The 18,132-nt window shown below is 39.9% G+C and overlaps 1 protein-coding gene across 5 annotated transcripts in view; it reads left to right on the forward strand.

Moving 5' to 3' along the window:
* Nucleotides 1-399: 399 nt before the first annotated feature.
* Nucleotides 400-18,132, forward strand: part of znf827 (zinc finger protein 827) — a 140,925-nt gene continuing 123,192 nt past the window's right edge. For 3 of the 5 annotated variants that reach the window (XM_056457766.1, XM_056457775.1, XM_056457783.1), the window contains exon 1: nucleotides 402-850. In XM_056457766.1, the coding sequence (XP_056313741.1) occupies nucleotides 808-850 (43 nt within the window). In that variant the 5' untranslated portion in view covers nucleotides 402-807. Of the gene's footprint in view, nucleotides 851-18,132 lie in introns of all 5 variants that reach the window. The other 2 variants (XM_056457800.1, XM_056457792.1) reach the window with 1 other exon arrangement.

Here is an 18,132-nt window from a genome sequence, read left to right on the forward strand (position 1 = left end):
GTGGTATTACTATCAATAGGCACTTGGAAAATAAAAGACTACATTCATTGATAAACTCTTGGTTTGTAATAACATATTAATAAATATTGAAGTTAACATATTAATAAACGCTTTATAAGTATTTTTCAGTTAATTCATGTCAACAAACAAAAAGTGTTACAGTAAATTCAATTTTACATTTGTAGAATCTAAAAAAAATGATACACGTAAAATATTATACGTCATTTTAAATCTGATTTTACGTTTAAATCATTACATCACGTTGAAAAAGATCGTATGTTACGTTAAGACCCCCCCCCCCCACCCCATTTAATATTCATCAGTCAGAATCCATTTTATAAACGAATAAAAAAAATCCTTCGTGGTCAGTCAAGTATACACCCTGAAAGCTTGGGGGCACCTTGTCCCTTTCTCGTCTCTCTGTCGGGCGAGCTCCTCTCTCTGTGAGTGAGTGAGCGAGTGTGTGTGTGAGAGCGTGTGCGTGTGAGTGTGTGTGTGTGCGTGCGTGCGTGCGTGTGTGTATGTGTGTGTGTGTGTGCTCTGCTGTTGCTGCCCTTTGATCCCTGCATTAGTGTTAGTTAGGGGCTCGGAGACACACACTTACAGAGAGCAGCCATAGTCAAGACACGGCAACAACAACAGCACCTCCTCCTCTACTCTTCCCTGTTCCCAACAATACACTTAACCGAGGACAGCCAGGTGCACGACAAGTCCCTGCCATCAGGCTCCCTCGCAAAATTTCAATGGGAAAAGACCTTTTTTCTTCATATCCCTAAACAAGAAGGAGAATGTGATAAAAGGGGGAAAATGCCAAGGAGGAAACAGGAGCAACCCAAGCGCCTGCCTTCACGTAAGTCGTTTTCTCATTCCGCGCGATTTTAGCGCGTCTCTGTGTGTTTTGCGCAGTAGTTTAGGGTTAAAGAGGTGAAACAGACAAAGGCACGGCGGAGGTTATTTCTCCTTTTTTAGGTCTGTGCTAGGCAGCCATGTTGGCGATGAGGGGGCTAGCGGAGCGAGCGCACTAGCGGTGCCTTTAATTGCAGATAATCGATAAAGGTCCCGTTCCGCCTAAAGGTTGCGGCCAGTAAAGCTCGCGTTATCGCCGCTTATTTGGCGCTTATGGCCGCGCGTCTTTTCTTATATGTGTCCGTGCGAGCGAGGCAGAGTCGCGCGGAAGGGAAAGGGGAGGATCTGAGGATCTGGCTGCAATAAAATGAAGGGTCAGTCGGATCAGACTGAGAGCCAGACTCAGCCTTCCATCCGTGCCCCTGCCTTTACTTAGCTCCGGCGCTATCTAGCAGCAGCCCGCAACTTAAAAATGCACCCGAAACACGTTCGACCAACTTTCCGCCTTCCGCGGTCGTATGTGAAACTGTGTGCTTGTCCGCGACTTTTCCCCCCTTCTTTCTTTCTTTCGTTTGTCGAGCGGGATTTTTTTAAGCTGAGGTATTTTCTTCCACCCCTCCCAGTTCAGTGGGGTTCGTGTCTGCAGGCTGCCTGTGTCAAAGCCATGGTCGGTCACCTGAAGTTCAGGGTTTTTTTCCTTCCTCATGCAGCCATTCATTGCAGACAATCTGCGATCAATAACGCACAAAGGCGAAACGCGTTTTTCTCTCGCGTCGAAGCGCGTGCGACTTGAACCTCGCGGCAGCCGCTGCGTTGCGCGCGTTGCGCTTGGAATTACTAATCGCGATATTTGTTCATTTGACCCTGTGTAGCTGGATGTTAACATTGTGCTTTTATCAGCTCGCTAATAACGGCTGCAGTTGCGTGTGCCGGCCGCTAGAGGGGACGTGATCTGTAGCGTGTGGAAAACATCGATCAGAAGAATTGGCGAAATGTGGCACGGTGGTTCTTTAAGTGCACGAAAGCGAGCGCTCGTAATGCATCTCCATGCGTGTCGGCGAAACGGCGCCTTTTGAGACTTTTTTGAAAGTCAGGGATATTATCTTTTGAGAGTTTGCTGCTCTCTGGAGTCCCCTGCTTGTATGTTAGCTGCTTTACACTGTGGAATGTGTGCTCCGTAGTGCCATAACACGTTTGTTTACATCCACTTACCTTGTCACGGTGGTTTGTGCTCGGTTTAAAGAGTTCTTCAGCGCTCGTTCAATTCAGAGTAGCCTACTTGGAACATAAAATAAAGCAAATTACACTTTTTGTGCTATTAGTGATAAGGTATATGTTGACTTATTGCTTGTTGAATGTTTTACAGAATTCAGGAGAATATCTTAAAAAGACCTATAATAGCATGCTCAATACAACTTTATAAGGCTTGTCATTCATCAGGGATGTGTGTGTGTTTGCTTTGTAAGTATGCTGGATTATAATTGTGATGGAATTTTGCCGTAAAGTAACTTTTTAAAGTGAAATTCTTGAAATAGCACATAAACCTGTAATAACAGTGGATCCTTATGCACATAGTCATTAACCAGTAAAGCTGTACCTTTAGGGGCTTTTATTGTGAAAGTCAGGGTTTTATTTTCTCCTACCCTCAAGTCTCTTGTTTGCTTTTTTGTGTTCATAAAGCTTTCTTCAGAAAACCATCACATTTGTGTACATCATCAAGTGTTAACTCTTTATTTTATTCACCTGCAGTTCAGATCAAAACCGTGACTCAAGAACAACTAAACTTTTTATTGACAAAAGTTATTTGAATAGAATATTATCTCAGGAAATAGTGTAAAAGCCTGTAATTACAATGTACTTATTGCTGGCTTTTCATAATCAGTGTAACAGTAGTAGTTGTTGAGATATAACAACTACTGCTGCTTGTTCCACCACTGATTAATGAATCAAAATCACCCAGTCAGCAAAAGCAGTTTGGTGGAGCCCCACGCAGCCCTTTCATACAGCCGTGGAGGAGTGATGTCACATTTCATTACTTTCTGTTTGCGTTCTCTGTGATATAACACCTGTGAGCGGAGAGGCGTATGACTAGATCAATTCTTGATCTAAATTTATCTCATGATTGCTAAACACTGCCTTAAAAAGCTAAAAATATATAAGACCAGGATGGTGGAATTAATGTGCTGAAGCAGTTTGTTTGCTCTGGCATCTGGTGTTTTTCTTTTCCATGTAAAGGCTATGACTTATTTTTTTGTTTTAAGCAAGAGTTTATTTCACTTCCCTTTCTGAAGAATACATAACTAGAGTTCAGGAGTGCTTGCGTCACGATGTGCATGGGTCAAGACTTGCAAGAGGGCATTAAGGCCTTGATACAGTCAGATGATCTTCTTGACAGTTAAATATGACCTTTGGCTTCAGTGCTACAATGAAAACCACAGGGATTACAAAACCGTGGCCTTTATACCACTGACGTGCACTCCTTTTTCCAGAATTCATACATTTTGTTCAATCTGCAGGTCACAGTTCACCCAACTTCCTGTAAATTAATGGCGAGATGGGAGCCTAGGTTAAAAACGCCACTGCTTTGTTAAGCATTTTCCACTGTGAGGTGGAGAGGTCGACTGAGGTTACCTCTTTTTTTCTATTTTCTTTTCTGCTGTTCTTTGTCTTACTTGCAGGCCTCCATTTTGTGCAAGTACATAGCCCGTATCATTCTTTCACCCTGACCTTTGCCATCAGCTAAAATGTCTCCCTATGGGAGCCGGCCATTTCCATTATACACACATGATCTTTAAGGTTATCTGCATTTGCAAATGGAGGAATTGGAGCATTGCACGGATTTCGGCTCTCCATTACAGACCGATGGCAGAGAGTGTGTGTGTGCTCGACTGGGTGACTATCCACCTTACCGTAATGGTGGGTCACTGGCTCCTTTCCACTCATCTATGATTATAATGACCTTGGCTGGGCCTGGGCTTGAAAACATTGGATTAAGGGGAAAGGAAAATGAGGGGAGGTTTCCATTTCGCTCTTGGCATCTGATTTGTAGGGAAAAATCTGCCAAGAATACCCCCTCCTCCTCCTCCTCTTTCTTCCCCCTGCCCCACCAACTTGATCGGGCTCTCTCACCGGTGTCTGCCCATTTGAGCTCAAGCGAATAATGATACACAGGCTTTCCTCTCAGAAATGAATTAAAGGGCAGGGGAAGGGTGGTGGATGCTCTCCTGAACAAGTGCTTACACAGAAAAGGGGCTTCAGCCAGGCATACTGAACCAGAACATTTAGATTAATTTGGCTAGCTGGACGGCCTGGCTTTCATCACAGGTGTAGTGGAGCTGTGAGTGCTCAGTCAAAGGCACTGTGGTGACATAATTAAGACCTTTTTTTTTGTAGAACGGTGAGATGATTGTAACGGACTTGGCTCATCAAGTGCAAGATTCATGTTTAATGTATTATTTAAAAGAATTTGAATCTTTAAAATAAGCAGCCATACTGAAGCCTGGTTTGGTCTGGTATTATAGCATTGTATGTTGTTGAGTGCCAACTGACAGAACTGTATTGAGACTAATAATAGGAACGATGTCTTGATCAACTGAGTCTTCAGGATATTTGATATATGTTTTTCCATCACACCTATCACACATAAATGTTTGCTTTTCTGTAACGTTTGGTTGTGAACTCTGCTTGTCTGCTTTTTTGCGGAATTGTGAGTGTGGTGAAAGGATGTACTATGAGGCTTTAATGACTCCAATAGACTTGGTAGCGTCAGTATGGGTTTAAAATTACAAGCCACTTAGTGTTCTCATTTCGTTATCAGTGCTTATAAATTCCTAGTGTTTCTTGTATTATAGTTTAAACTGTATGTATTGTTCAGCAATTACAAAAATAAAAAAAATCATATGTGTTTTACTATTCAGAAATAATGAGTACAAATATACATAAATCAAAATTTTATTTCATTTACTTTTTTTAACTGTGATAATAATATATGTTTATTGAGCAATTTCTGAAGGATCATATGACTTGAGTAATGCCTAATATACAGTGCTCAGCATAAATGAGTGCAGGATACTTTACAATAATATACACTCACCGGCCACTTTATTAGGTACACCTTACTGGTACCTGGTTGGACCCCCTTTGCCTTCAAAACTGCCTTAATTCTTCGTGTCATGGATTCAACAAGGTACTGGAAATATTCCTCAGAGATTTTGGTCCACATTGACATGATAGCATTGTGCTGTTGCTGCAGATTTGTCAGCAGCACATCCATGATGTGAATCTCCTGTTCCACGACATCTCAAAGAGGCTTTATTGGAATGAGATCTGGTGACTGTGGAGGCCATTTAAATACAGTGAACTCATTGTCATGTTCAAGAAACCAGTCTGAGATGATTCACGCTTTATGACATGGCATGTTATCCTGCTGGAAGTAGCCATCAGAAGATGGATACACTGTGGTCATAAAGGGATGGACATGGTCAGCAGCAATACTCAGGCAGGCTGTGGCGTTGAGAGGATGCCCAATTCGTACTAATGAGCCAAAAGTGTGCCAAGACAATATCCCCCACATTATTACAAAACCACTAGCAGCCTGAGCTGTTGATACAAGGCAGGGTGGATCCATGTTTTCATGTTGTTGACTGCAAATTATGACCCTACCATCCGAATGTCGAATCAGAAATCAAGACTCATCAGACCAGGCAACGTTTTTCCAATCTTCTATTTTCCAATTTTGGTGAGCCTGTACGAATTGTAGCCTCAGTTTTCTGTTCTTAGCTGACAGGAGTGCACCCGGTGTGGTCTTCTGCTGCTGTAGCCCATCCGCCTCAAGGTTCGACATGCTGTACGTTCAGAGATGCTCTTCTGCATACCTCGGTTGTTATTTGAGTTACTGTTCCCTTTCTATCAGCTCAGATATTTATCTTTTTCGGACCATTCTCAGTAAACCCAAGATATGGTTGTGCGTGAAAATCCCAGTAGATCAGCAGTTTTTGAAATACTCAGACCAGCCCGTCAGCAACTATGCCACGTTTAAAGTCACTTAAATTACCTTTCTTCCCCATTCTGATGCTCAGCCTGAACTGCAGTAGATCATCTTGACCATGTCTATGTGCCTAAATGCATTCAGTTGCTGTCATGTTAGACAGGTGTACCTAATAAAGTGGCTGGTGAGTGTATTTGTACATATACTGGACAGTACTAAAGCAAAAATTGGAACTAATCTAACTTTTTAATCACAATCCAGAAATCAGTACACCCAAATTAATAAAATATTTATTTAATATAAAATATTAAATACAAATGTAATAAACAGGAGAAATAAAGTGAAACATAAAAATATAAAACTTAGTTAAAACTCATTTCAGTTTAAATGCATTATGAATAATCATTCATTTATTTATTGTCTTTTTCGACTTAGTCCCTTTATTAATCAGGAGTCGCCTCAACGGAATAAACCGCCAACTTATCCAGCATATGTTTTACGCAGCGGATGCCCTTCCAGCTGCAACCCAATACTGGGAAACACACACTTATTCACACACTCATACACTAAGGTCAGTTTTAGCATACCTAATTCACCTGTACCACATGTCTTTGGACTTTGGAGGAAACCCACGCAAACACTGGGAGAACATGCAAACTCCACACAGAAACACCAACTGACCCAGCCGAAGCTCGAACCAGTGACCTTCTTGCTGTCAGGCGAACTTGCTACCCACGTCCCCCTATGAATAATTATATATAATTAATAATTTTATAATGAATTTGAATAATAAGATCTGCAGCCTTAAATGGTGAGTATAATCCTTCTAAAAACAACATTCTAACCTAAACCAAACTTATTTATGTATATATTCTTAATTTGAAATATTTTGATTAAAATTTTAATGTAATACTTTCATATGCTTAGAAATGTGTTTTATACATTTAAAATGCATTTATTAAGAGTAAGAACAAAAGATCTTTATTGTTGTTGCACCGAACTGGTCCTATCCTTTAAGTTCAAACCCTATAACTATGTCAATATGCTCATTTGGAAATGTATATATATATATTTTTCCTAACCATAGAACACACCTTTGTCCATATGTTACATGAGGCATTGCAGACTCTGAGTGAAAAAAGTCTGCACACAATGTTTCACCCACCCAAGTCTCAATTGGAGCCTGTGTGGAATAAAAGTGCCTGAGCTGGGTAACGATTTTCCACATGTTGACAAGTCACAACATGGAGATCTACAGCTCGGAGAGCAGCCCTTTGGCTAGTGGCGGCCCAGCACTGAGTAATAACCAGCTCATAGCAGGCATTCTGTTGGCAGTGGTTCATAAGGAACAGCTCGCTGGTTCAGCTGGGGAAAGGGTGGGGGGAGCTGCTGGAGAGCTCCAGGCACTTTCCTGTGTTGTTGTACCACACAAGTGCATCCATCCCCTCCAGGACAGACCTTTAACAGGCTGCTAATACTGGGCCACACCGCACAAGGGATCGAACAGACAGGTCTGACGCAGGCCCGGGCTGCAGAGCTATGCCAAACTGTGATTTGATTTATGAGTCAGTACTCTGGGTCTGTCTTAAGATGAGATGAGGCTTACTGGGCAGAATCAAAGAGCAGTCTGTTCACTTGACAGCGAACGAGCAGAGACAAGCCACCGTCATATTTTTAAGATTGGTTCTCAGTTGTCATGTCTTAAAAAAGGCCTCAGAGGTCAATAATAACTGGAGAAAGCTACATGTTAGCAACTGTTCATGGTAATGGTAGTTGCTTGGTTGGCATGTGACCTACCTGTACTTGACCTGCTTTTGCTTATTGTGGTTCATGGGCACAGGTTTTTGTGCCAGGTGTTTGAACGGTAAATACAACAGGCCTGATCAAAAGTTAGGACTACGTCTGCGTGTTTTGTGGGGGTGGGATCATATTCAGATTTTTGTAAAAACTGCAAATAATATAATATAATAAATATGACATCTCATATGCTGCTGATGCTGCTTAAATGTCTTATTTACCTTTGGTTAGATTTTTTGGAATTATCTTATATTATTGACTCATTTTCCTTCTGCTTAGTGCCTTATTTATCAGGGGTGAACACAGCGAAATGAACCGCCATCTATTCCTATATACGCTATTTTACGCTGCAGATGCAACCTAGTACTGGGAAACACCCATACACTCTCACATTCACACACACTCATACACTATGGCAAATTTTAGTTAATCCAATTCACCTGTACTGCATGTCTTTGGACTGTGGGGGGAAACTGGAGCACCCACAGGAAACACATGCGAACATGGGGAGAACATACAAACCCCACACAGAAATGCCAACTAGGCCCACCCGGCTAATGCCTCTGCTGCTATTAGCTCTAAAATGATTTTTTTAAAATCCCAACAGATGTTTGGGATGAGATGCGTCCAACACATTACAGTGTTTATTGACAATACCCAGTGAAGTATTAATAAAACATCTGATCAATGTCTCTTCATGCTGCAACCATAGTTTAAGCAGAACAATTGACTCAGACATGTTCAATTATTAGACAGTATTGCACACCTGATATGTAGCAGCCATAATGCAAATAAGAATCGTTTCCTGATAATTCTGATGTCCACATTACATTAAAGTAATTGAGACAAAATACAATTAAGGTTGAAACAACCTTCTAACCCATTAGAGGATAAGTGTTTGATGACAGATAAATGACATTTAAAAAAATTCCAGTAATAATAGACTAATATTATACTCAATAGCAGTAGTATTACAGAAGCACTGTATTTTCTTAATTTTCATCAAATAATTCTTGAGATCTTAATTTTTTCCTTGTTGACAGTAGGGCTGCACGATTCTTGCTATAATGAGAAGCACAATTTTTTTTTTTGCTTAAAATCAAGATCTTGATTTTCTGACGATTCCGTAGATGTAAAATAAAGGCTAATATGAGTAGGCTATTATTATTGTTATTTCTCAAACATGGTAAAACAACAACAATAAAATTGAGCCTATGTGTAGGTCTACTGCTCTTTAAAAGGCAAAATTTTGTAAAGACTTGGATAGGTGGACTTTAAATATGTCCTGGCTGTTAAATCACAGTAAAGTGATAACACCACACTACAACTGTTCATAATTCTAGAGTTGAGTTTTTATGTTTGAGACATATGCTTGTCACTTGTCATTGACAACATTTTTAGACCATTTTTTTCGCTGGTAAAATGAGACATTTGTTATTATCAGATTTCCTCTTGCATATTCAATGTACATTATATAGGCTGGAGTAGTTATACTGACCCAGTGAACATTTATTTTCATGCACAACTGTGTGTTCGCTATGAAAGAAAAATATATCAAATGGTTGCCATAATCATAACTCTAACATGCGATATGATCATTTAAATGTTGCGCACGCTTTTGGTTTCACTTTCACTATGCTCATTTCATGGCTGCCGTCACTTTGAGAAAAAAAAACATACATGCAAATCATACTTCCCGCGCAGCTCTCAAACGATTACTCTGTGCAACAAACTGAACTTTATTTACAACTGTATTACCTGTTATTCACAGCCTATTCAGGTTCTGTTCACCAAAGTAGACATCATTGGTGGGCTTGCACGCATCCTCTCGGTAGTAAACAAACAGTGCGACAGCTTACGTTTGATTCTGTGGCCACGAATACATCATTACATGAAGACAGAAACGACATTTGAATTATACCTTATAAATATAGTATGTGACACTTTTAACATCATTTGAAGGTGTCCATGTTGCTGAGCAACATATATAAAACAATGTGAAGACCGGTGAGACTGCCTTTATGCATTATTCCTGATCTTGAAAATATATTTGGCTGAATCATAGAGAAGCGTAATTAAGATTGTGTGTAGGCTCGAATTGAGATCACAATCTTTTTTTTGATTAATCGTGCAGCTCTAGTTCACAGTAGTCAAAACAATTCTCAATAGCGCAGAAACTCCATTGAAAATACTGAGGTTTTTTATATTTACTTTAGATTTTTAAAGAAATCAGATCTTAATTGTTGCAATTTTATTATGGAAAAACAGTATACCGCAAGTGATGAGGCTGGCTGGCTGAAATTAAAAGTCTGTGCAAATACCCTATTGAGCACAGTTCATTCAGTCCATCGCTGATGGCCGATAGACATCAAAATGCTGAGCCTGCATCGCCATCCTCCGCCCGGCCCCTGTCGGAGCAGCTACCCACTCACGAAAAATACACACTTAGGCCCCGTTTACACTAATACGTTCTATTTTTAACATGGCATTTTAGAATGAAAACAATCCACGTCCACACTGCAGTTTCATCTAGCATTTCTAAAAAAAAGGCCTCCTTCTACACAATACAGCTGAAAACGCACATCACGTGACCACACACACACAGGCATGCGTTGTAGCATACGCACACGTCTGAGCTCCAGGCAGTCAGTATGGGGTGCTTTGAGAACAAAACCCTATAGAGTAGTGCACGTCGGACAGTTTTTCAAGAATGTACAGCTGGAGATAAGAAAACAACACAGATCACTCTGTCTATTCATGCCAGAGTCCCGCGGAAAAAGTGATTGACAGGTGGTTATTTGTGTGTAACTTACCTTTCTTTATTTATGATTTAATTACTTATGGGTAAAACAACGACCATGTGGGTCAGGTAGTTGAAACGGTAGGCTACAAATAGTTAATTTGTTATGAATTAATTAATTAGTCATAAATAATTAATTCACTGCTGCCTATGACGATGCCATCCTCAATCGAGATGTTTCACATTAGACATAGTATGATGCTAAATTGGTCGACATCGCCCAACCCTACCACGCATGCACACTGTATACAACCCATTTGCTGTTTTTAGCTATTGATTTATTTATTTACTTTGCAGCCAAAATTCTGAGCCCTTGATTTCTGTTCCTTGAAGCAATGAGGTTCCACCGAAACTAGAATTGAGCGAATCGTTTATGTTTTCCTTCTTCATCTGTGAACGGACTCCAGATGGCCACCTTTATTGAGTGCGATCAGCTTTAATAGACTATCCCAATCCTGATCAGTTCCATTAGGCCTACTTGAGTTTTTTTTTCTTTGCTTGTTGTGATTGGGGTGGCTGATTCCACGCCAACAAAGTAGCACCCAAAAATTCCAAGATTGACAATTTACTCTCACAATCATTCGGTGATCATAATCATAGTAATTACACAACAATAATAATGAAGGTAATTACTATCATTGTCATCATTAGCGTCAAGAGACACCAGTGTAGTTCTGAAATGGAGCTCATTTACGCCTAGATGTGAATATGTGTTAATGTATAATCAAAATAAAATTCGGTCATATTCTATTTTAAAATAAATGTGCTTGATGAGTTTTTTATTTTAATTTGGGTATTTATCAGGCGCAACGCTAACATTACCTCTATCATGTCTCTAAGATAGACTGTACCATCCAGCACAGAGAACATACGCATGTTAATGAGTTTAACTAGCGGACTAGCAGCTGTGTTCTAAGGGTTTTTCTGGAGACGGGACTGTTTTATAGCTGAGAAGATTAAAAGTGCCAGGAAGGAAACAGACACAGAGTAGTGGCACCCTGAGGTATTGACAGCCTCCAAGGGAAACGGTATATCATCGGCAAGTGTAGAGGTGTTTGGCTGCTTTACAAAGGCGAGATATTATATTCATGATGTGAAGTCATCTCTGTGAAAGCTATTGTCACTATGTCTTACGCTGATTTACGAGGCTTAAAACGTAGGTGGGTGTCTTAGACCTGCTCGGCCCCCGGTGTAAAAAACGTCCTTCGCATTTGCAGATGACTTCACAGTATGTTTGATTACTCCCGACCTTGATGCGAAGCTCCGGTTTTCATGTTTGGTTGTTATGGCGAGGTCGGTGCTCAGAAGCTGTTTAGTATTGGGCTGGGAGGCCCGGTCAAATATGGATGTTGGTGAGGTGAAACTGGTACCTGTTCTTTTAATTTTAAAGCTTGCTATTTGGATGAAGTTCTGAGCATATTGGTGGAATTGTATGGTGCCTAAAACTCAAGGTTGGAAACTGAAGGGTTGCAAATTTGTACGTTACAAAATACTGAACCTTTAGCTTGCACACTGAGACTGAATCATTAAAGGTAAATAAAAGCATGAGCTACTGAGTGGAAATGGCTTTTGTTTAACTTAATAAACAAAATAAAAATAGATATTTAATAAAGGATAAAACATTCGATGGCACAATATCATGTACAACATTATTAGGCCCAAAACAATTACTAATAAAACAGCACGGTGGCTCAGTAGTTTGGCTCAAGAAGGTCACTGATTCGAGTCCCGGCTGGGATAGTTGGCATTTCTGTGGGGAGTTTGCATGTTCTCCCTGTTTTGACGTGGGTTAAATCTGGGTGCTCCGCTTTCCCGCACAGTCCAAAGGCATGCGCTATAGGTGAATTCGATAAACAAAATTGGCCGTAGTATGATCGTGTGTGTGAGAATGCGTGTGTATGGGTGTTTCTCAGTACTGGGTTATAGCTGGAAGGGCATCCGCTGCGTAAAACATATGCTGGATTAGTTGGCGGTCCATTCCATTGTGGTGATGCCTGATAAAAAGACACTAAACTGAAGGAAATGACTGAATGAATGAACAATTAGAAGTATTTGGAATTTGCTTTTGAGCTATTCCATGCAAATGTCAACCTTGCCATGGAAAAATATAGTGAAATCCTTTCTAAGTTGTTTGTGTTGGCTTGTATTTGAAGGCTGATATATATATTGCCTGGCGCCTAGGGCTGGGCTATTTGGCCTAAAATCTAAATCTCGATAAATTGAACATTTTAACTTGATTTCGATTACTTTTTCGATTAAGCCAGCCAGCCCTACTTGCGCCACGTTGCGGACCTCCGCTGATTGTGTGCGCACTTGAACATGAAAATGGACACGAAATGGACAAGACTTTTATACTTGATGTGTTCGCCATTGAGATATTCTTTAAAACGTCTGGGGGTGGTCAAAAAAACCCCACCGTAAAGTCAGACGGATAAACATAAACATAAAAGTAGGAAGTTTCTGCAACTACGTCATATCATTAATATCATTCAAGATTTTTAAACCAATTATTTTGATTATTTATTTTAATGATCAAATATTTTTTTTAACCATTAATGATTTACAATCTACACATATATTTTTATTATGGCAAAAATAAAAGCCAAAACAATACTGACATTTTTTATAGATTTAGCCCACTTTACAATTCACAGATTATTGCCTGGCTAGTTTGTGTCCTCTTCTGATATGCTAAGACAAAAATGGTCCAACATTCCTGACCATTATCACCAATAGGCATAGGCCGGTATAAGATTCTGACGGTATGATAACCTTGGATATAATTATCACGGTTTCACAGTATCAAGGTATTGTGCTCACTGCTCTAAAATATATTCTTTTTAAATGTCTGGGTAAAAAACAAAACTTTTTTTAGAAACCGATAGGTTTTTTTGAAAGCGATAGGTTTCAAAGAAATAATTTTGTTTCTTCATTTTAGTTTTATAAGTATTAAATTCTTTTAAATTCAACTTTGTAATATATAGATACATCAGTGTAAAACATGAATGGTGGAAAAACATATTCTTTAATTGTGTATTAAACCACCTGGGTCTCTACTATTGCCATGGCCTCTCTTTTTGGTTTTAACAAACTTATCCCTCAAGTTTTTCTAAACTTTTTAACAAAAACCTTCCTCCTTTTCCACGGCTGTTGCAATTTCTAGCCAAGAATTATTGCTCATCAGGTTATCTCTGTGATCACACAAGGACGGATCATAGATGTCTGAACACGCGGAGCTCTTTCAGGCAAAATCTCTTCATAGTGTTTCATATGCAACTTAAATGAAATGCGCTGCGTGAACTATTCGCTTGACTCTCAAAAAATTTTGTGCACTCCGCCAGCCAAAATTATGTCGTGCTCACCCAAAGCGAATCTCCACATACTCCGAGATGATGTCACATTCGCCGTGCGCACTCAAGCGAACTAGCGGACGAGTCGAGGATAAATCAGGCTCAGTAAAAATAAGGCATCAGAGAAAAATGTCTCTGTTAAAGTTTTCAAACTATTTTATTTGAAATACCAACGTCACACAAATATCAATTTCACACCTGTCGCATCAGTAATGGAGAGATGTCACATCCATAACAGAGCTTTTTCCTCATAAATACAAAAAAGTAAAATAAAATAAAAATTGTTGTTCTGTAAAGAGCCAACTCTTATCATTTGAATAACATTATTTATTTTGGCATGTGCAGTTTAATTGAAAGAATTTCTACAAGTTAATTTTGTTTACTATAAATCCGCATGTCTTGCATGTTTATTTCTCTCATTTCAATTATGATAAATGTTCTTTTTTATTCCTTAATTCTGTGATTAGTTGTTTTGAAAAACAGATGTCTAAATATACTGATAACATATACATTCTTTGTGAATTTAAGTTTCATGTTATTACTGCAAATATCACATCCATAACACTGTAATTGCTCATTTACTTTTGTATTTTTTTCTCTTCTTTTGTTTGAGTATTTTTGGCAATTTTAGGTGACCCTTAAAGTGCACTCCTAATTCAGGAGCGCTCGCCCTTTAAGAGACTGTGTCAACATCAGGACAATATTTGTTTAAATGGATCTGAATTGGCTTATATTGTATATTTTTAGTTGTACATGCTAATTTCTCAGTTGTAAACACCTGCTCTTACAGCAATTTAATCTTTAAAACACTGGTTATTCATTTACACAGTTAAATGCTGTGGCAATCTGTAGCAAACCCCATAATAAATATCCACTTTCATATTATCATGGCTTTGCAAACTGAGTGAACTGCAGGGGGTTTGTGAGTTGATGAAAAGCTAAGTAACACTTTATTTTGATGGCCTATTGAGTATTAGTAGATACTGTTGATACTGTTCCTTCAACAGACATTTAACTGACTATTAAAAACTTTGCATGTACACGTCAACTTACACTAACCCTAAACCCAACCTAACAGTCTACTTATAATCTAATGAGAAATAGTTGGCATGTAGATGCAATGTAACTTAAATTCAACAAACGGACCATCAAAATAAAGTGTGACCAAAAGCTAATATTTAATCCTAAAATATAAAAGCTGAAATAAGTTCAATTTGTTGAACCAAACCAAATGAAACACTTACAGTAAGGCTTTTATCTTTCAATCCATTTTTTAATCTAATATTGATAATATCGGCCCTTCATCAGCTATTGTTGTCCATTGCCAGTATTAATAGTATCTCAGTATCAGTAGAATCTTAGTATTGGTGAAGCGCTCATTTTTTAAACGCCACTATTGATTGGCTGTGCCGTCATTTGAGTAAACTGCTTTAAAGAATGCTGTTGAATCAGACTATAATTCTGCTGTTCGCTCAGCTACAGATTCTTCATTATAGTTTTATAGATTATCCTAAACGCTCTCTATGAAGTAGTTCCCATTTGGCATGCACGGTGGACTTTGTTTTTTTTATTCCTCTCTCAGTCCCCCACTGCTGTACATCACACTCGTATTTCAGCGGGCACAGTTTGCCCTTGTCGTCATTTAGTCGTCTTCTATGCAGAGACTCTTAAATGAAGCACTAAGGTTAGGCACAAAATGTTGCCTCGATGTGCTCTCCAAAGGCACAGTTACGGTTGTCATAGTGATCATATTTTTTTGCAATCATTTGTCACCCAGATACTGTAGGGTTGAATTAGAAGCACCTGGTAACACTGACGTGAAGCGAAGGAAAGGGGAGAGGTGAACAACTATTGCCGTTTTCTCCTTTGACACGGCACGTTTTCAGTCATATACGTGGGGGCAGTCTGCGTTATCTTGCTCGTACGTCTTTACCTTCGGCACAAAAAAAAAAGAAGAAAGAACGAGATGGCTATCAGAGTGACAAAGAGCGCTAGGACCGAACAATGCGGCGCTAACCATCGGCCGCCCCGGCCACCGTTTAACATGGAGATTGGAAAAGGAATCAGCTCCCTCTCCTCCAGGACCTGCATGTAAATGAGGTTAGCCTCTCCTGCTGTGCCACCGCTCTATCCCCCACTCTCCTCTCCAGCTCTAATGGCTGCAAAACTGCCACCCCCATTCTTCAGGAAGAAACCGGGACCAATCCTGATTAGTGCCCTTGTCTTGAGTGACAGGCTTGGATCCAAGCAGGCAGTGCCGTGGGCGCCACTGCCAAGCTGCTGTCAACCCGGTATCACTGTAAAAAAGCCATCCCTTTTCTCCGAGCCCCCCTCACTTCCTCACCCCCCAGCCACACACACACATACCTCCTCCACTCTCTCTCACACCCCCTCATATTCTCTCCGTCTTTCTGGGTGGCTGGCTAGTCAAGCTTGGCTGCATCCCTTGCCTGAGCTACTGGGACAAAGTGTGATTTACAGTAGTTGGAGAGTTTCCCTGTCAGCTCTAACCTGTGTGCATGCTGTCTATCTGAGTAGGCGGCAGTAATGCTGTAGCAACAGCATATTGTGGTGTTAGCGTCATAGCACCTAGTTGAATCCACCCCTGCTTCCTGTCCCCGCGGTACGTACACAGAGCCTTACTTATTATCTTATGTTTTTGTGACTGTGCGGGCAGAGCCAACCATCCATTTTCCTTTCGTTCCAGCACTTAGCGCGATTTGTTTTCCTGCTATAAACGTAAGATCTTCGAGCCTGTTGAGCTCTGGGCTCAATGCCCCACTTTTACGCCCTTAAAGAAACACCACTGAAGTAAACGGTAGATCCCATTAATTAGCATGACGTTGCAGATCTGCTAACCTTTTGATGGTACGTCTAAAATTGCTAGTCCAGGCACTGCCCCCCCCCCCCCCCCCTTTTTTTTTGTACGGTCTCTATAAATGGAAGTTGGGGGAAATAAACAAGAGTGCAAAAGGGCGCTTCATCTACAAAGAGGAATTTTAGAGGTCTGGAAGCCAACACTGTCTCAATCTCTTCCAAGAACACATCTCCTTCCTGTTTCACCTCTGGCACCCTGCCCAACGTGCCCACAGACCGCTGAGGCCATGCAGAAAACACACAGATGGTAATATGTAGTATACTTTGCTAATACATGCTGATTAAGGCATGTGCTAATGTGGAATACTGTAGGCGACTGATTTGTTTAATATGATTGTCAGATGCAAGGCATAAAATCTCAAGACAAAACAGAATCAGTTTGTTCGCAGTGTTACACAGTTATAAGGATCATACAAACATTGACTGTTCATTTCTTTCTATACAAATGAGGATTTAAGCAGTGGTGTAAAGTAACAAATTACAAATACTCAAACTACTGTAATTGAGTAGTTTTTCTCAGGAATTGTAATTTACTGAATAGTTTTAAAAATGCGTACTTTTACTTTCCCTTGAGTACATTTTTAGTGCTGTATCAGTACTTTTATTCCACTACTTTCCTTCAACCTGCAGTCACTACTTTATTTTTTCTTGTCTATGGGGATTAGAAAAATCAGTCCTGTGATTCCTGTCCAATCAAATCGCACATAGAAGGTATATCACATCATAATTACCTCAAGAGATGGGCGATTTATAATCGGAACAAACTGTTTTGAACCATTAAATGTGTCTAAGATGTCCAAAATAGTGTGACCCAGACACTTTTTTGATGCATGTCACTGATGAGAAGATGACAGATGTTTACTGTATGATGACCGAAAGGGCCTTAAACACCCAGCAGGCCCGAGACGTCAGCATGACATCAGATTGACTTTGTACCCCAATGTCGTGGGTACGTTGCATTTTGTTTGGAAATGAAAATTGGATTGACGTCAGAATCCAACATCAGGCCGACATCAATGTCAACGTCCAACCTAAAAATCAGCCAAATATCAACCTCTAATGATGTTACAGCTTGACAGCGTGTGCACGTTACCACTATGACATCAATCAGATGTTGGATTTTTTAGTTGCCATACCTGACAAATAAATGTCAGTATTTGACATCAATATGAGGTTGGTTTAAGATGTTGGCTTGACGTTGAATTTTGGTCGCTGTCTAACCTAAAATCAACCAAATATCAACGTCGTTTGACGTCATTATTCAACATCAAAATAACATTGTCCTTAGACGCTGGCTAGACATTGAATTTTAGTCACCTGACATTACAGCCTAAATCTACCCCAAAATTAAGACGTTAACATCTTAAGACATTGTGTGCCTGCTGGGCAATAACTAAATGCACTACAGTATGTTACGTTTACACACATCCACAAATTACATGTAAATTACAGCGTAATACTCACTACTCACTACT

This window comes from Danio aesculapii, chromosome 1, assembly GCF_903798145.1.
Source record: "Danio aesculapii chromosome 1, fDanAes4.1, whole genome shotgun sequence".
NCBI lineage: Eukaryota > Metazoa > Chordata > Actinopteri > Cypriniformes > Danionidae > Danio > Danio aesculapii.